We start from the raw sequence: 23,226 nt of genomic DNA, 5'->3' as shown, positions 1-23,226 counted from the left end.
AGGCTGAGCAGCTCAGGGCCCAGCCCACATCCCAGAAGGGCTCCAATGATGACTTGCTCTCTAGAAGTGATTATTCACTCCTCTTTCACCTTTTTCTTAATCAATTAATAACTTTCCCTTCTTATCCCACAGCAGCTTGCATTCTCTAGCAGCTTTTGGTGGGGAACTCTGTCATATGTCAATAATTATATTAATTAGATTCACCTTACCCAGAAGCATGTTAGCTCCTTAACAGAACCTCAATGGATTTATGAGCTACATCTTCCCTGCATAAAACCATGTTTACTCTTTTGCAATTCGGCACACCTATCTGATGCAGATGTATACGAAAAACCTGAAATAAACCTGTAATTAACCTTCTCTATCAGAAGTCACACTCTTCCCTGAGGGTACTTACTTACGATTCAACACACTAAATCTGGAACGTTTCCATAATGTCAAGATCTTTCATAGCCTGAAAGCACTATATGAAACAAAGAGTAATTTATAGAAGTGTATATACGGAGGTTTTAAACACACCTACCGAACAAGACAGAAATCAAAGCACTACAGGATTCAGATTTAGAGTTGTTCTCCCTCAAGTAACAGCCCTTCTGAGCATCAGAAAATTAAAAACTCCCATGGTCTTGTTTGAGAACTGTCCATTATTCTTTAAGAATCCAAAGCTAGAGCAGAATTCATCATTTTTATTATAGTTGTCAACTTTAAGAAAACAAATTAGAAGCAGTATGCATTTTCAAAAACTGGGCCAACGTGCTTCAAATGCTGCATTGTGGACTAAGAGCACACCAAGCTAACATGGATAAAGGCTGGATCCTTTGGGAAGATCCAGCCACCAAAAGAGTGGGTTGGAGTGGAGAGACAAAGTGGCCAAAGAGGAAAGGTTATGGACTTAACATCACCCCATTCCCTGCCATGATTATATGCTTCCATAGAGCAAATCATAGATTGTATTCAAATTTAGCAATATATTGTTTTGTTTTGTTTTTTAATTTAGAACCTATAAATCCTTGCATTATTTCAAAGAAGGCTCCAACGTTTTACCTATCATCATAGTTAGTGTAGTAGCATCAGGAGAAAAAAACAGAAAACAAAGACTCCACTTCAAACCAACGTCTGGAGAGACCTTTGTAACTGCAAAATTAAAATGTCATAAAAAGGCGGCTTTATATACTACAGCATTTACATAACATCTTTCCAGCAATCTTTTCAGATCACTGTTGTTTTAGCTTTTGTTTCCAGTTAATAAAGGAAGAAGTAAGTGGATGTCAAAACTGAAGAATAAATTCAAGCTGCTGAAGCATGAATTTTAAATAACTGATCTCTTTGAAGGAAAGACTCATAAAACAGCCATTTTAATTATGCTTTTGACCATCTAAAATAAATTAATAGGAATTGGGTATTTTAATTTCCAACTTCAGGAAATCTACACCATACCATCATGATCTTTTACAGAACATCAGATATCAGGCAGAAAGCCAAATCAGTGCAACATCCCAGTGTAACTTTAATAAATCCTTTGGCCATGAAAGCAGGCATAACTGGCAGCCACTCAAGACAATCTTCTTTCATCCCATTAATGCAGTCACCATGTCACCACAGACGCAAAACACAGCTAGTGCTCCTAAATACAGATAGTGCTATAGGCTAAATTAATCTATTTATCTACAGATATCGATCAAACCAGGTGTGACCCGGAACTGTACCTACACCCAAATGCTTACTCTTTTACTGGCAGCATGAACAAAAATGTCCTGAAATGTGTTAGGTAGCTTTTTCACTGAAAATAAAGATGATGTTTAATTAGGAAATGGAATAAAACTATTCAACTATTTTCATTATTTTAACCTACAACCTCTAATGGTTCTACACATCCAGCTGCCTTTCACTCCCTATTTCCAAGACTCCAAATACTGTATTAGAGCAGTTTATCAGGAAAATAAATTCAATGTCAATTTTTAATCTGTTAGATGAACATACAAGGCACCAGGTTTTAGGTGTGAGTAGAAGTAATGCATCTGATTGGACCTGTGAAAGAGGATTGTGCAAATACGCACTGCCCCAAATAATACAAGAGCCAAATAAGCCAAGAGCCTTACCATAAACTGGCACTATGTCATCTGTAACAGCAGAAAAATGAAGGGAGAAAGGCTAAGGAAAGGAATTAATCCTCTGGGGGGGAGTGGAAGGAGGGGGGGGAGAAGAACGGCAGAATAGGACAAGTGTTGGGATGACAGAAAGTCCTGGAGGACAAAAGTAAGTGACAGAGCAACCAATTCATATAGGCATATATCCATATCACTGCTGGCTTTGGGAAGAACGAGTGAGTTTATCAATGTGTAGGCAGATTTTAAAATCAAAATATATTTTAGGTTGGAAGGACCCTCTGGAGGTCATCCAGTTCAGACCCCTCACTCAAAGCAGTGCTCACCTTGAAGCTGGCCAGAAAGACCCACGTTTGCAGCACAGCAGTACGCAAGTGATACTTATTTTTTTGCAACCCTGCTCCCATCCAGGCACACAGCATAGCACAGCTTCCTTCGCCTATCGTGCCTTAGGCAGTGCCGCATTCAACTAGGTAAGAAAGAATTATGAAATAACCTCTGCAATAGCAATGCTTGCAGCCTACCTTGAATTTATACTGCAAGGCAAGCCTTACAGAAATTTGGGCCATGACAACTATATTAGTAGAGCTGTAGATAGCACCTCCCTACCTGTCTGTGCTCATCTGCATGGCACCTCTGTTTACCTTGTGGTTGCCTATCATCATTTCATAAAGTATTTCTAGATTTCTAACTTGTTTTTTACTAAAAGAAGAGAGACAGCAACAGCTTATCTCAGGTGTGCTGACCACTGAGTAGGTTCAAGACAAAAGAGAAATTTTTATTAAGTTTCCATCTCACAGAAATACTGACAAACACTGGTAAGAAAAACAACGTTGAATCAATACTACTTACCTTTCTCCTTCAATGTTTAGAAAATCCACTAGAAAGAGAATAGAAAAACCCCAAATTTCCATGGACTCCTGTCTTCCTCTGAATATTGGTATGTTTTATTTCATTCTAATGAGGAAACTAATGCCCAGTGAAAGGTTGATAATGTTCACCTTAATTCTCCACTTTTTACCAGTGTTGGAACATGATTTTCTAAAGCCCCAATATGAATCTATTGGCTTGAATATGTGTGAATTAAGGACAAACACAAGCCATTTCAACCATGACTTCCTTCAGGAAGCAGTATTTTTCCTGTTCATGTAGTTGCTCCATTGTTATCCCACAAAAGAAACATTTATGAATTTTCTTACATTCTTACTTTTTCTTCCACATATCTTGCACAAAAATGAAAACCCAATAAAAAAGTACTAGCACTTCAGCCACTTTTTTAATAGGCCTGCATTTTGTTGAATGCTTCTACAAATGTGACTAGCACCCAAAAATGTCAATAAATAAGTAATTTTTCCAAGTGTTGAAGAAATGAAGGAAAGAAAAAGTCTGGTTTCTTCTATGAGAAAAAAACCAAGTGTTTTGTTTTGTTTTTTTTTTAATATTTTCTAAATCTGAATTCTGAATTCAATTATTCTGACTTTTTTCAAGAGGTAGGTTTTGAACCCTGCACTTCCTATAACCTGTGATCTATTTATGATTTAGGTGAAAATTAAGATGACTAATTTGGATTTTCAGTGATTTGTAGATCATCTAAAACTAGGATAGCAAACTCGTACTATATCTGTGTGATATTTTGTATAAGGGCTAACCTATCTAGCCATGTTTATGCTGCACCCTATTAAACTTCATAAATCCCGTCAGAGACAAACTTGGCCTACACGCACAAACCTCCCGTTTCCCTAGATACATGCACAAAAAATAAGAAATAGTGCAAATTGGATCTCCTGAGGTCAAGCCAATGTTCAAAGAGGTCAGAAAAATTGCCATGCAGGCCAGATCCAGTGAGTTAGTCACCCCTTATTTAAGAAAACAGTCAATTCGCTTAGACCTACTTTTGATGAAGTGGGAAGAGAATATTATGAGAAGTCATGTAATACCAAAACAGTTGCCTACCCAGTGTAGCATCCTCCAATTCATATAATCAATATACTGAGTTCCAAATGAAGCTGGGGAAGCAGAGGGGAGGGGAGAAACACCTAATGGAGTCAATTCTGAGAAAGCCAATCCAAAGGGAAAGTCTCCATATCAGCAATTAGAGAAGGGAGGTTGATCTGTGTTCCAAATATGTGTGGTTTTGACAGAAACAGAAATGCTAAATCCAAATTCAAATAACAGAGAAGAGATTCTCTTGCACATTGCCTACAGAAATATACCATAACTATATTTTCAGAACAAAAGGATGATATTGCACTGGGGAGGGAATGGAGGACGGAAAAGGCATCTTTTCATGTATTTGTTGCTACAAAACCTACAAGGGCATTTGTTTCCTCATCATCAATTACATGGACAGAACACTGGAAAAGGTATTCCTGTTGGAAAGTGAGGCAACTGCAAGCAGGTCTTTAGCAATTCTGCTGAGGACACCTTAGAAGCAGACAGGTTCTTTACCTCCACTTCTCCGTAAGGAAGACTGCTGAACAATCTGACAATGTCTGAGGCATAGAAATCTCTTTATTTCTAGCTATAATCATAGACACCTCAAAGCTTGATTTTTCTTGTGCCCTCACCTCCCTTAACCTTTAAAAGAGAGCCCTTCTCTGCTTTCGACTTCACAGAATACATTAACAACCCCATTTAAATTTTACTGCACTTCTCAAACCAAATTCAATGTCTATGTTTTCATCAGTTATCTGCATCTTCTACCATTTGATCTCTTTCTTGTACACATGCTACCAGAACTCAGTGTCATAACTCTCACTTATTATTCTCTATTTCCATTTGCCTTTCCTGTTCTCAAGATCACATTTTGTTTTTTTGCAGTACATTTGCACTGAGGATGTTCAACCACCCTGTGATCACCCATCATGCCTCTGCATCTTACCAAGGAATCAGAATCATAAAAGAGTCAAGCTTGGAAGGGACCTCAAAAAAGCATCTGGACTGACTTTTCATGGGAAGCATGTCCCTTTCAGCAAACCAATTCCTTGAGTGCTCTAACTATAGAGCAGTCCAAAACTGAAATTTCTCTTTATTATTCCTTCTATTGCTTGCTGGTTTTTTATTATTCTGTTTATTATTTTGCCAGCCTGTATCTTTTGCAGATTCTTCCTGTAACATCTCCAACATTTGCAAAGTGCTTTGAAATAAATATGAACAGTAGAACAGGATCATACTATGGATCTGACCATTGCTATATATATCGTCCTTCCCTACCCAAACAAACATTTCCTTTACAATTTCTTTGTTGAAAATAACTAATTATTCACTCAAAATTATGTAGAATATTGAAAGATTGATTTGTCTATTAGTAAAAAAAGGCAAACTTTAAAAAAATTGTGTATTTAACAAATGCCAACTAAAAGACAAAATAAAAATGATTACCCTTAAAACAGCATGTGATTTTTATGATTTAGTTAATACAACCTTTGATATTTTTTAATTTGACTTGAAGGTATCTCAGAAGCTTCCAGCTTGCCTGGATTTAACATGAAGACCAGGGAAATTGCTGTGAAATTTTATTTTCTCTTGATGACAGCATGCAAAGCCTCAGTCATAGTATCTTTGTCTTTAAAACATAAACTGTAACAGCAATGTAAGGAAAAAATCATTTATCTCTCATACAGACAACATGCCCTGTCATAAACAAATGCACAAATGAAACACTGACTTGGCAGCTATGAGAAATAAGTCAGGATTTACACATACATGGACAATAAATTATTAAGGGAACTTGTGGTTTAAAAGGGGGCAAAATCTTTAATTCTCATACCCTTTGAAGGAGGACGTAGTTCAAAATGTTTTCAATATCTATGTGCATTATTAAGTAATACGGCATAAATTTCAATATACTACATCATGGACTTCACAGCTCAATTAAACAACACATTTAAATAAAATAATTAAGCAGTAATCAATGGCCCTCATTAATACTATGCACACAAAGGAATTTTTAAAATTATTTACACAATACTATGTGATGAGAGGTATAAAAATGAAAATAATAACTTGTTTCTTTAATTATTCTTGACTCACTAGAATTTAACAAAAAAGTATTTAAAAATAGGTGAAGTCAATACACACAAAAGTTCACTTATCAGAACTGAGAAAAATGCCCATACTTCTGCTGACTTAAAAAAAAAAACAACAAAACACATCACAGTGGATATGTATAAGTAAAGTCACTCATTTAACCCTATAACCCTGCTAAAAGGCAGGAACTGCCAACCCAGCAAGAAGCTTGGCCGTTCTTAACTTCTGAGTGTTGATTTTGCTACTGTAGTATTTCTTTAGCCTTTTTTTTCTTATGCAGCTTCCAATTAAAAAAAGGCCAAAATTCCACCTTGTCATTTCACATCAGCACTCCCATGGGCAACTAGGACTTGTCAGAACTTGTAAATTTTGCACAAAAGCCTCTGTCATTTGAATTACCCATAAAAGTATTTCCTCATTTATGATGGCATGGACCAGCGATACACCTATCCAGAAGCTTCAAGGCTACTTACTATTCTCAAGGAAATACAGCTCTCAAAAAATTTCAGATTTCATTCCAGCATCTAGTGAAGAAGATATCCTTCCTAGGGGGGAAGATGACTGAATGATTAAGAGACCCTTCACAGCTCCTCTATGACGGATACCATTTGACCATTTTTTTCCAGCCTGTTCTTACCCAGGTCCTGTTTGCTCTTCATTTCTTAACTCCTCCCTCCAGATCTATTCCTGGGAAGTCCCAAGCTTTAATCCCTATTATCCTCACATCAATGCCAAAACAGTCTGAAAACTCTAATGTCTAAATGTGTTACATCTGCAGCCAACAACTGTGGAGGCTCGTAGACATGGAAGACTTTAATAACTCAGTTGTGTTGCACCACAGGGACAGATGAGAGGATTGATCTCCTCAGACCATCACCATGATAAATCTTCCACTGACGATGATGTTTGCCATTCCCAAACGCCAGACACACCATGCACAGAATAGAAATGTAAAGGCAATGCAGGATATGTTGTACTAAATGAGATATCCTGGGGCACATAATGAGATAACATCTATTACCATAAATTATGAAGTGATTTACGCATAAATGAGGGTTGTCATGAAATTTAATTTTAATGGTTTGATAATCAAGTAAGAAACACAATAATTACCATACCTAAGTTTTTCAGTAATTTAAAATCACTGCAAGTGACAACACTTTTTTGTTAACATACATAATACAATTCCCCTCCAAGACCTGTCTGCTATATACTTCCATTTCAGAACAACCTGTTGAATGCCACATCACTGTGATAAACAAGTTTAGTTTTACTGCTGATTACATTCAAACCATTTCTACATTCATATCAAAGCCTCTTTAACAGTGTGCAGTTGACTACTTCAAGAAATAGCTTTGCAGAGGGTAGGCTCTGTTACTCTAGAAAAATATCTGAACACTGAACTTTCCAATAGCTTATATCAGAGAACTTGTTTCCCTGATCATTATGTGAAGTACATTCAACCAGATAGATTAAGAAAACACGTTGACACCACAGTGTGGTATACCAAATATATTTTTTATTAACTTAAGATGTTGCCAACATCTCAGCCTCACTCACTGTAGCCAGAACATCAGCAGAGTAACTTGTCGGACAACTTTTTGTTGGAACATCAGTTGTCCAACATATTTCCCTGTGTATATTAAATCTTAAAAAAACTTCTGCAGATCTAAAGCAGCAAAAAGGTAATTTGATTTTCAATCTAGCTTTGTAATGAACCCTAAATTTATTTTCAGGAGTTCAGCAAAGGACTGAAAACCCTTATTCCTCACTTTTCTTCAACATATCACCTCAAAGGAGACAGAGGGCAAGTTTCCCTTCTTTTCCTTCTCTCCTACAAATGAGTCCCTAGTTCTCTCTCCTCCCCACCGCAATCTTCTGAGAAAAAAAAAAGACCTCAAAGTAAAACATATCACTGATTGTCCCACAATGGGACACAAAGGAACATTTCAAGTCATATGGACACCACGAGTGGAGTATGAAGATCACTAAGTAACATTTTGAGATACAGGAAAAAAAATGAAAGGCTAATCCCTTCCATTTATCTGTTTGCAGAACATATAATGATAAAAGACAGAAAAATGAGTGAACAAAATAATTACTGAGCCCAAATTATCATTTCTTACTATAAAATAATAGGGAGCAAAGCATGTGTTCCTCTATCCTAAAATAGAGGGAAAAATGTCGCTTCTCAGAAACACTGCTTATATACACATGCAAGAACAGTCACAATGCACACAGTAAATACTTCCAACCAATGGCTTAAAAATTACAGTAAATTGTAAGCTTAAGGTTGTCTGAAAGCTCAAATGATAATCTTCACTAGTCAGCAGAATAATCTTACTCTACAAAAAGGCATATATTTTCCAGACAGTATTTTAGTGGCCTAAAGGATGTAATTTTTCTTTAATAGTATAACACCATTTTTTCATACTGCATCCAGTGTTATTTTAACAGCTATTATTTCCCTATCTCTAAGTTAACTGAAGCAAACTTCGCTTCAGGCCTTAAAGTAAAAAGGGTGTAGTATTCCACTCACTTTACTTAAACTCAAATAAGCCAGCAAACAGGAGGGAGCTAGAATGCACCAAATAAGATGTATACCAGAGACTACCCTGCATGGACTCAGCAAGATTTGGCAGTGCCCGTACTGATCTGCTGATAATTCCAGACTCCTTTTGGCATTTCTGCTTCCGTGTCCTCTGCCCTCCCTACTTCCAGTACGATGGCTAATTGTATACCTTCATTATAAATCAAATATGTTACAGAGAGTGCTTTAATAAGTGTAGCATCCAGAGCTTTCCATCACCATTCTTCAATTTACCTAAAAACAACAGAAGAATCCCCTGCAAATTCCCTCTCACCAGGTACAGGAGGGCAAAACTTACATTCTACAGTGATGGCTTCCATAATATAGAAAAGAGAAGCAACACATCAGAGACTTCCAAGTTACTTTACTTTCTAAACATACTAAATGGGAAGCAAAGAGGCAAGCATAAGCTAGATGCAGCATTATTCTTCTTTGTAGGTCTGTAGGCAGAGAACATGAAAACACTTAGAGTCTCCAGCAGTAAGAACAGGAATGAAGAAAACAATTTCCTGCTATCTGCACTTTGTCAGGACAGGAGATTTCAAAATGATGGTGATGAATGGAGGGAGAGTAAATAACAAAAGGAAGCAAAGTGACCAGAGCTGGCAAAGAAGTTATAACGTAAATAAAAGAAGAATCGGAAAAACATTAAGAATGAGGGCGAAATCAAGGAGGTACAGGGAAGGGGAAAAAAATCTGAACTTGACTGAAAAGCATCTCTTTAAATATTAAACAGATATTAACAAAAATCAATGTCCAAAGCAAAAATGATAAAAGGAAAATCTAAGAGGAGGCCTTCTTGAAAAGCATTGTGTATTTGGACTGAAAACACTTGGTTCAAACACAAACTCCCGAGAATGATTATCCTACATTAGAAAGATCTAGAACCATTGTTCAAAAAAGGGGAAGATTTCTGATATTTTTCTCTATTTACTTTATTGTTTTTCCTTCTTTTGTAAGATTAACAAAAGCCCCTTGCTAGGAGGAAGAACCTGGCTTTAAGGCCCAATGTATATTCCACCTAAGTTTCTGTAGTAGATAGATCAAAATAAAAATTAAAACTCTAAGTAACATAGGAGCTGTATACACATTGTTACAATTAAAAGCACTTACCATTTAAAAAATAGGTAACAAATGAGTTTAGAACTGATAGAAAACTCAGTACAATTTCTAACCAAGGGTAAAACAGTAAAGTATTTTTCAGTAAGAATAAAAATCACCATCCTTAAAAGGTTTAAATACTTGCAACATATACACATTCCACCTTGACAAAAGACTGTTTCAAAAGACTTATTGAAAGGGTTTATATCCATTACAATATTATGATTTAGGGATATTTAAACTTAAATTATTAAATCCATAGGAAAATAAAAGTAATTCAGTCAAGGAACAAAGTAATTTTTTTGTAGCATTATTTCTACTTGTTACATATTGTCCCAAAAAATACGAGTGAAAAATTTCAAGGAGTTTACCAACTACAAAAATGATGGGAAACAGCAAGAGACCTAAAAACAAAATTAAAAAACAGTATGGATAAGAACATGAACATTTTTGTAAAGATTTAGACTGCTTTTTAAAAAGTAAAATAACCCAATTATTTCTAAATAAAAGCAACAAGCTTCGTATGTTACTGATATTTCTGTCCATTCCTTAATAAAGAAAAATTGAGAAAATTCAGCCTTGGTTTGAGTCAATGTATTTTATCATGGTTGTGCTTTCAGAGTCACTAAGGCAAAAAGCATTCTGAATTTACTGCTATTGTTACATATTTTATAATTCTTTTGTCAATTACATGCTTTACAATTGATGTGTTTTTACTTTGAACTCAATATGCAGACTGAGATTTGAAGACATGAAAATATCACTCTCTAAATAAGTTAATTGACTACATGATTTAAGACTGCAGCACAACTCCTCCAGAGAACTGTGCAGATAGCCCATGACCAAAGGGAAACATTTCCTTTTTCACAGTCTCATCTTTTTAAGATTAAAATGGTGTCAACTAAATGTAATGATCATCTGAAGGAGATAAACCAAGCAACCTAAAGTATCAGCAGTAGGAATCCTAGGTAGATATATCATGGCAAGTCATGGTTATAGTTAGCTACAAAATGACCTTTACATCACTACAGTGGTGTTATAAGAACCAATGCACATAACAGTCTACTTAATCTAGAATATTTTTTCCACAAAGATCATGATTGTTTTTTCTTCAATTCTATTCTTCTTTCCTGTAGTTTTCCTTCTATGAAAACTGATGAAATGTCTGAGAAACTACAGAAATGACTACTTAAAACGAGGAAAGGGTACTAGCGAGATGAGGTTTTAACATCAGAACTACATTCAGAGTACATGAACATTATATTAAATTCTATAAAAATTAGTTATATGAGCTGAACACCTCAGAACCAACTATTTTGTTATATCCAGTAATATTAGATTCATGGACAACATAAATTTACTTGCTATATTGATAGGACTCAATGACATAACTTAAAGAAAGAAAAACTCTTATATTCTTTGACATGTGTACAATGTTTAAAGAGAATAATAGGCCCCAAATATCATCAAATGCATATAAATAAATAATAATATTAAAACCAGAGCCCTTTTAATACTGAAGGCACTTACCGCTGACACTCCCCAGCATGCAGAATTAAATCTTCGTTATTCCTAGCACTGATGGTCAACTCATGTTCTGTAGAATTGAAGACATCAAGAAGTAGATGGCATTGTCGAGTGCTGTTCATATAGGGGGGAAAAAGAATATCACAATTTCAGTAACACGCCACAGAATTATTATACATGTATAATAATTAGTATTTATATATAAATATAAATACACATGCATAAATATACATACATTCACATACACATTTTGTACCCTAAGAGTATGTTACTCTTTTACTAAAAATAACTTTTTTTAATAACGGGATTATTTTTAGTTTTCACTAAAACTAGACAGAAGCGTAGATCCTAAAGTTTCATGACAATTACAACCTGCACAATATTAAGCCCCACAGCATTTGATCATCTGTATATATTCTCTGCAGCTTTCAGATTCAGTTCTGTTGAAAAAGTCACAGACTTTTTTCAGTACTTTGAGCATTCACATGAAACAGTTTTATTATTTCAAATTAGCCTGACATTATCTTTTTAAGAAAGAAGTTTACAACAAAAATTTAAATCCTTGCCCAGTGTCAGGGAGCAATTCCATTTACTACGATAGCTGGTTTGTCTGAAGACCAAAGAAAGCTGGCAACTAGAGTACTTTTCCATGATAACAACTACTCCGAGAGAGTTGACTTCATCCCTTCTGTAAGAAAGGCAAACAATGGCACCACTCACAGGAAACTTTGTATTTGTCAGCTACTATTTTTCAAATCCAAATTTCCCTAGAAGCATTCAGTATAAATATACCAACTGTGTTCCTAGTAACCTTAGGAAATAATACTGACAAAGCTACAGAGAAGAAACTTTATTGTAAATTTTTATTCTTATTTATAAACTTTTCTTCCTTGTGAAACTAAGCACAAATAGCAGCACTGAGTGACTATAATATGATCCACATGGGAAAATATCAGAACCAGGTACCAAAATGCCAAACAGTCATAAAGCTGCAATACTGCTTCATCAGTCTACTCTGAAATTGAAAACTTCCTAAGAAGCTACTTAACAACAGAGAAATATCCCAGCCTTAATTGTCACTGCAATTTAACTTTAGCTATCAATGACGTGGAAGTTTAAATGCATGAATACCAAAATTAGGTGACTTATTGTGAATTACAGTAAAAAGTAGTATAGCCATTGTGCAAAGATTACGGACCATATAATTGCTATCGGAATCAATAAGTAGGGAAAAGTAACCTGTATTTAGTGTCAGAAGCAAAACCCACCAGCAGCATTAATTGGAGAGAATTCTCTTCAAATCATAAGCTCCCCAAAAGGAAAAAAAGAGGAAGATGTTGGTAAGGTGAGAGTCATCAAAGCCATCCTTTGAACAATATGCATACTCAAACTAAGTAAGATACAGTTGTGTGCCTCAGACAGCCGAGTCTATTTATCCTAGTGCATAATAATATACAATCGAACTCAAACCACAGTTATTCCAAAGACAATTAAACTCAAGACGTGGCAGAGTTTAAGAACTGCTCTTCTACTTTGGAAACCGGTTCTCTGGTTCATAATAACTCTCATCCTAAAATCAAAAGATACCATTTTCAGAGCATATACAGGAGTGTATTGGGTTTGCATGGCAAGGTTTTGGTAGCGGGAGAGCTACAGGGGTGGCTTCTCTGAGAAGCTGCAAGAAACTTCCCCCATGTCCAATAGAGGTAAAGCCAGGTGGCTCCAAGACATACCCACTGCTGACCAAAGCTGAGCCCATCAGCAACAGTGGTAGCACCTGTGTGATAACATATTTAAGAGGGTGGTAAGACACTGACACAGAGAAGCTGTGGCTGCCCCCTTCCTGGAAGGGTTCAAGGTCAGGTTGGACGGGGCTGGGAGCAACCTGGTCTACTGAAAGGTGTCCTTGCCCATGGCAGGGGGGTAGGGACTAGATGATCTTTAAGGTCCCTTCCAACTCAAACCATTCTATAAGTCTATCAAATGTCTTGTGGTTCTCACTGTCTTTGGGTAAAATCCCAATGAATACTGAACACAGAGAAGAATGCATAAAAGTAGCAGAGTGCCTGAAGCAAACATGTCAAAACTCAAGAATTTAGAACAAATAAGGAGTCATAGCTCTTATTAGAAACTCCCTTAATAGCTCACCAAAAAAAAACTAACTGGAAGGGCATTATTTGAGAAGGTAGCTATCCTGTTACCAGCAAGGAATGAAACTGAAAGGGGAAAAAAAACCTGGCTTCTATCTCGTCACTGCAAGAGTGGGACAAGACCTGTAAAGACACAAGCAAATTCCTGCCTCTCCAGTAGATACAAAGTTATGATGTGCAAGAGAGACTTCTAGTGTAGACTGTGTTTACAAATTTCAACATGGAAAGAATTTCTTATTTATCCCATAGCAAAACCAAACAATTGCCAGAAATAAAACTCAAGTCTCGTGCATTATCTTTTGGCAGCAGAACTAAAGTTTTGTAAATAAACAATTCATGACATAAATATAAAGGACCTATACAAGCAGCAGCCCTTCAGGACTAAACACCATCACTAATAATAAAAATTCCCAAATATGAGCTCTTGGACTATGTAGTGAAAATCATTCATCGCCATGACATTTATTTCATCGTCTTCAAACACTACACAAAATAGACATGTAGGAGAAATAATTCTTTCCTTGTCAATTTTAAGTTAAATCTCCAGGGGAATCTTTAATAAAAAAAATAAAAATCAAAGTTACAGAATTAGTACAGTCCTTTGAAAACTTAGAAGAATAAGACACAGGTATAAAAAGATAGCATTAGAGTAACTACAGGATATTATCAAAGACACTAAAGACACTATTAGAGAAATGCAAAACAAACACAATTAAAGGTTACAAAAATATTTTAATTAAAACAGGAAGCTTCAAATACCAGAAGCTGTAACCAAGTAAGGAAAACAGGACAAAGCATAAGCTCTGGAAACTCAGAGGAAACACCATGATAAAATTAAAAAGAAAAAAAAACCTCAAGTTGTTAAAGAGCAATTTGCTAAAGATCTGAAAACTAGCATGAATTTTTAATTTTAACTAATGCTACAATCGGTAGGACTGTATAGAACTGATGAGGCTGACATGATCTGGGGGAAAGTGAAAGTTCCAGCAAAGCAAAGAATTAGCAAGAAAGCCAAATTAATTATTTATATAGATTTTTGCTACTGGTGAATTTACAGAAGGCCATCCTTTGCAAGATAGGAGTTAAAGAACCTATCTCAAAGTGTCAGTAAATGAGATTTTAGAGGCAAATCATGTTCACACAAGTGTGATAAAGGAACTCCAGTATGATTTTCTGAACTACTACATATAAGTCCAGTCAGCAATCCGTTGCTTATAAGCTTATAAAAAACTTAAAACACTCAAAATAATAAATGGATCTAAAGATGATTAAGTTATATACCATAATGGCCTAGTGAAATTTCTGGCTGAGAAATACCAGTCATAAGCCACAGGGGTTCCTGGAACTGGGAAAGACTAACCCACATTTACACAGTTTCTTCTTCCTTTTCCAAACTATCCACCACCATGTAATAGTTTACACTAAATATTTAGTGGGTTGGGGAGGGAGGTACAGAGTAAGTTACCGGGGAAAAAAAAATCCACTTTGAGTGGATTTCCAGTCCTCTCAGTCTAGTGAAGTAGATGTTAGTTACCATTCAACATAGAGAATGTAGAGAATTCCATCTTCAACATTTCACACAATGTGCAGGGTCATCAACACCTACTCAATCTTTATAGAGTTTTGGGGTCATTTTGCTATTACTAGCTAGCTCCTTTTTAAAGTTTGGGTGAAACACATCTAAAATAATCCAAGTTTGTGTTTGAGTGTTCTGGTTTTGTGGCGGTTTTTTTCCCTCTAAACCATCTATGAAGATAGGATGGTATCATCACAGATTAATGCACAAAAAATTAAATATCGTCTAGTTTTATTCTATATACTTAAGGACTTATAAGCATCTAAGAAAACAGTATGAATTATTACAGAGTTTTCCATTTCTGAAAAACCCTAATAATCCACTCTTCATGGATTATTCTGGAAGATTCAGGACAGAAATACACTACTGCACCACAAAAATCTCAACTCCCTTATATCCACATTCCTATCTCCTCATCATACACCCCACCAAACTATCCACAGCTTTCTCACCTGTCCATTAACCACGGCAGGCAGCACAGTTGTGTTTGATGGCCCTGAGCTCATCCATGCCAACTGGCACAGGGAACAGAGCAGTTAACTGCTGAGCCCCTGCTTCTGCCTTTCCTCACTGGGACATAAACTAGGATATCTCTTCTCTGTCCAGTTACCAATCTGCAGGAATATATTTAACTTTTCCCTGAAGCTGGCTGAAATTAGTCAAAATGTCCCTGGGGAAAAGGGGAAAAAGTTAAAGTGATGATATAAATGTAACTTCCCTAGGAAATAAAATCTAAAATTATCCAGAAAAAATATAGCAGACACCACAAACACAGTAACTCTTTTCTGAATGGAATGATGTAGAAAGTATTGCATTATGTTAAAAGTCCAAATTACATGAAGAGGAAATAAAGCTGTGCTGGACTGTATATAAACATCAGGATAAAGAACAAAAGTTCTTGGAAGGGTTTTACTCTTCTTTCCATCTGCCATTTCAACTGCTAATAGAAAGGAAATAAACCTGGGACAAACCAATGGTTTGAGAGCCTATGTGGAAGAATACCAAAAATAGAATCATAGAATGGTTTGGGTTGGAAGGGACCTTAAAGATCATCTAGTTCCAACCCCCCTGCCCCGGGCAGGGCCCCCTTCCCCCAGCCCAGGGGGCTCCCAGCCCCGTCCAACCTGGCCTTGAACCCTTCCAGGGAGGGGGCAGCCACAGCTGCTCTGGGCACCCTGGGCCAGCGCCTCACCAACCTCACAGTAAAGGATTTCTTACTTATATATAATCTGTATCTACCCTCTTGCAGTTTAAGTTTCAGTTTAAAATGATTGCCACTTGTCCTATCACTGCACTCTGAAAAAGACACCATCCCCATCTTCCCTGTAGGCCTCCTTTAAGTCCTGAAAGGCCACTGTAAGATCTACCCAAAGCCTTCTCCTCTGTAGGCTGAACAACCCCAACTCTCTCAGCCTGTTCACATAGGGGAGGTGATCCAGCCCCAGATCATCTTCGTGGCCCTCCCCTGGACTCTCTCCAACAGGTCTATAACCTTCTTATGTTGGGAGCCCAAGAGCTGAACACAGCACTGCAGGTGGGTCTCACAAGAGTGGAGTAGAGGGGTAGAATCACCTCCCTCAACCTGCTGGCCACACTTCTCTTAATGCAGCCCAGGACATGGTTGTCTTTCTGGGCTGTGAGAGCACATTGCTGGTTCATAGTCAGTTTTTCCTCTACTAATACCCCCAAGTCCTTTTCCGCAGGGTTTCTCTCAACCCACTCATCGCCCAGCCTGCATTTCTGCTTGGGATTGCCTTGATCCACGTGCAGGACCTTGCACTTGGCCTTGTTGAACTTCATGAGATTTGCCTGGGCCCACCTCTCAAGCCTGTCAAGGACCCTCTGGATAACATCCCTTCTCTCCAGCATCTTGACTGCGCCACACAGCCTAGTGTTGTCAGCAAACTTGCTGAGGGTCCATGTCACCAACAAAGAAGTTAAACAGCACCAATCCCAGCACTGACCCCTGAGAAATGCCACTCATAGCTAGTCTCCACTTGGACATCAAGCCATTGACCACAACTCTTGGAGTGCAACCATCAGCCAATTCTTTATCCACCAAGTGGTCCATCTGTTACATCCATGTCTCTCCAATTTAGAGACAAGTATATCATGTGGGACAACGTCAAACACTTTGCACAAGTCCAGGTATATAACAACAGTTGCTCTTACCTTATCCACCAACACTGTAACCCTGTTGTAGAAGGCCACCAGATTTGTCAAGCATAATTTGCCCTTAGTGAAGCCATGTTGGCTGTCACCTATCACCTCCTTATTTTCCATGTGCCCTAACATACTTTCCAAAAGGATTCACTCCATTATCTTGCCAGGCAGAGTGGTGAGACTGACTGGCCTGTAGTTCCCTGGGTCTTCTTTTTTTCCCCTTTTTAAAAACAGGGGTTATGTTTCCCCCTTTTCTGGTGAGCAGGAACTTTACCAGACTGCCATGATTTCTCAAATATAATGGATAGTGGCTTAGTCACTTCATCCGCCAGTTCCCTCGGGACCCATGGATGCATCTCATCAGGTGCCATGGACTTGGGCACCTTCAGGTTCCTTAGACGGTCTTGAACCTGATCTCCTGCAGTGGCTGGTTCTTCATTCTCCCTGTCCCCAGCTTTGCCTTCTGTGACTTGGGCGGTGTATCTGGAGCACTTGCCAGTGAAGACAAGAAAAGTCATTGAGTACCTCAGACTTCTTCAAATCCCAGGTAACCAGGTCTCCCATTTTCTTCTGGAAACATTTTCCATTTCCATGATCTCCCTTATTTTTCCCTGATTTTTCCTTTGGAAAAATCTATCACAAATTTCACATTCAAGATTTTCTTTTGCAGGTAACACAATGCACATCAGAAGGTTGTACAGGTGAAAACTAGAATTACAAGGGAACACTGATTGATTTAGAATCTGAAGGTGTCAGAAAAACATGCAAATTTAAGTCAATACTAATTTCAAACAATAAAAAATAAGGATTCTTAATTTTTATTGAAAATTAATTCAACAGTGTCTTGAAGATTTATTTTATAAATAAATTTCTGTTATAGTCAATTGCAGAATTCAGGATATAACACAAACAAAAGTTAGTGACATAATGAATCATGCTGTATTTTTAAAATCTTACCAGTCATGATTCCAGAAATAGTCACAAAACTGGGGCCTTGGGAACTTTAGGCAAAAGACAATTACACTGTGATCTAGAAATTTCTTTCAGGGGTATTGCAATTACTATTCCAATCCACTCTAAAATAATAGTAGAGGATATTCTTGAGTAACATTTAATACAGTATTAAAAACCAGATGCAGTTGCTGTGCTCTAATAATGGCTCACTTAGGTGAATAATCTTATTGCAGTTCTGTTTCTAGCTTAGTTTCAAAGTCAGTTTAAACAAGAAACGCTCAGGGGGGTTTGGCAAGTTATCTACATCTTGACTCAGCTCAGTCTCCCCGTCAACTGAAATCATGCAGTGTTTTCACATCCACACTTTTGTTTGGTTCTTTTCTTTAAACAGGAACCCCTACTCAAAACCAGACATCAGAAAGGGAAGAGCATTGGACATGATGACAGGCAATGGCGTGCCAGATGACAACACTACTCTTCAAAATCCCCTGACAAACACAAAGAGCAACAGAGCAGAACAATAACCTAGAGCACCTTTGTGGTGCTACTGTGTTTTCAATAGGTTTTCTTTAATTCAACTTATTAAATTCTCTAAAACTGAAGATTTTGAAACTAACCTTAGGTGATTAAGTCATATTACCCATCTTACTGTTAAAAGGTCTTTTCACATATTCCAAGAACTGTCCTCATTTGACTTCTCTCAATCGTAAACCTTTTAAATTATGCTAAATATTCCCAGCACATCTATAAATATTTGCAGATTTATGTTTTCACTTCTTCATGTGCCAAACTGTACATATTTAACATTTTGATCTCAAAAATCAATTCTCTCAATCTCTAAGCTACTTTTTGCTGCTCTTCCGTGAACCCCCTGTAACATTATACCATTAGCAGAGTTTGTTAGCAAGATGATTTAACTATTGGATGTAACCTCCCACACGTCATGGGTTACCACCACTCCATAGAATCTATATTGAGCTCAATGGTGTGTGTATAAATAAAGAATATATTCTAGAGAGACATCCAGTTCTGAGAACATTAAAAACTGGTTATTAAATCCATTGCTTGACAGATTTTTCTAATGGTTTATCTGTCTAATTGATCAGAATAAGAGCTTTATTTGTAGTTGAACCTGCCTTGTTTCCATTTGAGGGGCTTTTATTATTACTGTTTTTCATTAACAGAACAGTGAATTTAATACTCATTATTTTCTCCATGTAGAAATATCCACTCATTTTAAATAGGTCGTACCTTAGCCTTCCTCCAACTAAACAGATTACTCTTCAAGCACCCAACCAAAAAATGTTTTTCTCCACCCTTCAAAGCTCTATGACATCTGAACACTAAAATAATGAGAAAAAGCTGACTGTCAGTAGGTAGCTGATTCTCATTTTGAAGGTAGCAAATATGAACATTTAATTTAAAAATTCAGCTACATAAAACCAAAAAGTGTTTCAGAAAGCATTACAGAACTTTTTTATTGCATAACAAGAATGTTTGTTAGAACATGACCCAAAATTCTACCGACCAAACCGAGGATCTCCTGAGAATCCTCAACATAGTCAGTATTGTTCTTTTTCAGTCACCAAACACTTCAGTGAAACCAAGATGGATAAACTGGATCCTAACCTTAACTACAAAACAATGGAAGATCTTAGACTAGGGAGCATGATGCAGGCTTTATCATGAACTGAATCCTTCTTTACAAAACTAAAACATTTCATTAAATTATATACATTAATGGTATGAAGGCAAACTAATTTGAACTTACATTTAGATGAACTGACACTTTGAATTTAATGGTGTCAGACCCTCTGCAGTTCCGTTTTTTTTTTTTTTCTCCCTGACTCAATTACAAGAATAGAGTCTAAGCCTCTGCATTTGCCAAAAGAGATCTGCAGCTGATGTCGTCAGCTATATGGTGGTTTTAAGAGAGGAATGAAAGTCTGCTACCTAAAAACAATTAAACAATTTAATTTGTTAATCATCTAGAATTTACAGAATTTACAGGTAAGAATATTCTTACATATCTGGCTTCCTAACTTTGCCCAGAAGTGAAGGCAGCATTCCTGTTGCACCATGCATTGACTTCATCTACAAATTCAGACAATCTCACCACCCTTGTAATAAGCAAGACCAGGATTTTCCAACCTTTGTATACGGCTCTTATTTAAGACACTTTTGTACTGATGGCATAACGGCAAGGGACACAAGGAGACCAACAGGCACCTCACAGCCTGCAGAGCACGTCTCACTTGAATTCTTACCAGATGTGTGGAGTGAAGCAGTATTTCTTCTGGCATTTTTCATGCTCTCTGCTCTTTGATAATGGCAATAAGAAAGGTCACTCGGTACCCACCAAAATTGGTAGACAATGCCTTTGAGAGAATCAACACATATAAAGGAGATAGAGCAAGACAATCTAGCTAGCACAAGCTTCAACGGCAGACTTTCTTAGAGCTAACTGTATGTCAAAATGAAGGGTATATCACATGAAGCTGTCAACAGAATGTTTTCCTTCCACTGAACCGTTAGCATCAGATCTCCACCAGCAGTCTATAATCTGGGGGTAAATTAACTGTTTTGAGCACTGAAATCACACCAGTAGTTTTGGGGCTAAGACCTGATAAGGAATCAACTAACATGATACGCCTGATTACAGAAGACAATGAATGCAATTTTACTATATAGATTTATCTGTATTTTATGTTAAGTAAACAGTCAAGCAAGTAGATCTCTGAATCCCCGTAAGACTTCAGTGATCTGCAGGTCAGTGAGCTATAGGACAGACTGGGAAAAGTTTCAATATTAATTCATTATCTCTTGTATCCTATATCTGGGCTGCCTTAAACACCTACATGCTTGGTTATGAATTATGGGACAATCCTTTCTGGGCAAGCACAAACGAGCAGCATCAAGGATTACAGGTAGCATGATCAGAGGCAATTTCCCAGCACAAGGCTGTTCTGACAGTCTTTTCAGATGCAGGCATTTGAGCGAGCTTAGGTTGATATACCCAGAGAAAAGCCTTGGAGTAGAGTACAGCCGTTTACTGACAGAACATCATCTCTTCCAACAGGAGAGGTGATATCTGAATCAGAGTTAGGCAACAGATTAGGCACTGCAGCTTGGGCTGCACGAAGCTAACCACGATGCCTCTACGGACCAGCACAGATAAAGGTTAAAAGGACCTCTTGTCAGGATTAAATGCATTTTAAGTTACACTGAAGGTGCAGTTAATGAAACTTCTCCTTATAAAGCAGAAACCTGTGAATGACTGGAAGACATAGTTTTGGCTAGGTGTTTAGAAAAACAGAAAACAAACCAAAACCCCCAGTTGTTTCCATGTTATTTCCCATGCATATCTGCTCAAGCAGCTAAATAAAAGAAATAACAATGAAGTTTGGAAGACTTACGTAAACCATCATCTTTATGTTACAATGCGGAGGGGAGGGGAAGTGATTTCATTAGCATTTTTCCTGTTTTGTTTTGTTTTTTTTTTTTTTTTCAGTAAAGGCCTACGAGAAGAATCAATGTTCAAAGTTTTTTATTTTGCTTTGACGTTTCAAGTCCATCAGCGAGTAAGCTATTGCTTCTCACTTTTGTTGAGGTAAAATGTAATATAAAAACAACAAAAACATAAAAGAAAGGGAAGAAATTGAATCCAGAAAATTGAAGTAATGATAACTTCCATTCTGAAATGACAGCTGAGAAGGTACATCACAGAATATAGTTTCTTATAATGACTAAACAAAAATAGCTCAGCACTTCAGATAGAATTTAAGCAATGAAATCTCAGTTGTAAATCAAAAGGAAATCAGATTCCAGATTTTAACAGAGCAAGTAAAAGTACAAAATTTTACTTACAGGTTGCTGTCATTGAGTCTTAGAAATTGGCAGAGATGATCAACAGTCAAAAAACAAACGTTGTTTCATTTAACAATAAATAGTTAACCTTAGCAGATTGGAAGATTACATGTTTCTGCTATTTTTCACTCTAAAACATAATATCAAATGACAAATGACTTCTCCTCATGGGGAATCAACACAGGGAAGAACAAATGTACAGGAATGGTGTTACTGATCACTAAAGCTAATAATATGGAACAAAGAGCAAGGGATAATAAGCACTTAAAAACAAAATGCATTCATGACTTAGCAGACAGTACATACCTAATGTAACAGCAAAAAAAGAAAAGATTTTAATAGCCTTTTGACAGGTCTTGCAACAAAACATTTCTGAAAGAAATGTAAATATTACAATATTTTCCCCCAACTCAGTAAAGCTTTAAGGCACCCTAATTAAAAGCAGTCACATCTGTAAATACATCTCAAATCAGCAAATCACTTAAAGTTTCCACTGACTTAAATGCTGATCAGTATGATAAACAAGCAAAGAACGAAGCAAATGCATACAATATGAGCTGAAGTACTTGGTTGAATTGGAGCCACTATATATAGCACCTGCTGCTATGAGACTCGTGAAACTGTACACAGCTGAACAATGCCGAAACTCTACCTTTGAATTAGCACTTCAATCTATTTTTAAAGATTTCAGGATTAAATACTTTCCATACATAGTAAATTCCTGAGAATAGACCGACAAGACAGGGTTAGGATAACCTTGTCTTACACAAAACACAGCTGGAGAAACCTAGCACAAAAAGCCAGCTAACCAACAAGAGAGTTTCAAATAAAAGCATCATGTTGTATTTGAAGCTTTTATGGAAGGTTCTCAGCTTCACACCCAAGCTACTCTGTGACTATAGGAAAGTAATTGCAGTGAATGAAAGAGCAGTCACGCTGTTCATTTAAAAGTATATATAGACAGAGTGCAAAGGACATTTTTGACACTGAATGAAGAGGACTATACAGGCAAATAATAAATGCAAACTGAGGGTTTTTTTAAAACCTGTATAATGAATCTTTTCAAAAACTATTTAAAGTAGATGCTGTCATACTTCCAGGTTGATAAAGAGACATCACTCATTAAACCTTAAAAACCTTGTAAAGGCCCAAGAATGTGCCATT

The 23,226-nt window shown here is 36.9% G+C and overlaps 1 protein-coding gene across 4 annotated transcripts in view; it reads right to left on the bottom strand.

Moving 5' to 3' along the window:
- Positions 1 to 23,226, bottom strand: part of TRAPPC9 (trafficking protein particle complex subunit 9) — a 518,594-nt gene that overhangs the window by 311,249 nt on the left and 184,119 nt on the right. For all 4 annotated transcript variants that reach the window (XM_042785807.1, XM_042785806.1, XM_042785809.1 and 1 more), the window contains one exon: positions 11,356 to 11,466. In XM_042785807.1, the coding sequence (XP_042641741.1) occupies positions 11,356 to 11,466 (111 nt within the window). The remainder of the gene's footprint in view (positions 1 to 11,355; positions 11,467 to 23,226) is intronic.

The sequence above is a fragment of the Tyto alba genome, unplaced genomic scaffold (genome assembly GCF_018691265.1).
Source record: "Tyto alba isolate M040663 unplaced genomic scaffold, T.alba_DEE_v4.0 Super-Scaffold_9, whole genome shotgun sequence".
NCBI lineage: Eukaryota > Metazoa > Chordata > Aves > Strigiformes > Tytonidae > Tyto > Tyto alba.
The sequence above is the reverse complement of the archived record's forward strand: the minus strand, read 5'-3'. Positions and strand labels throughout refer to the sequence as shown.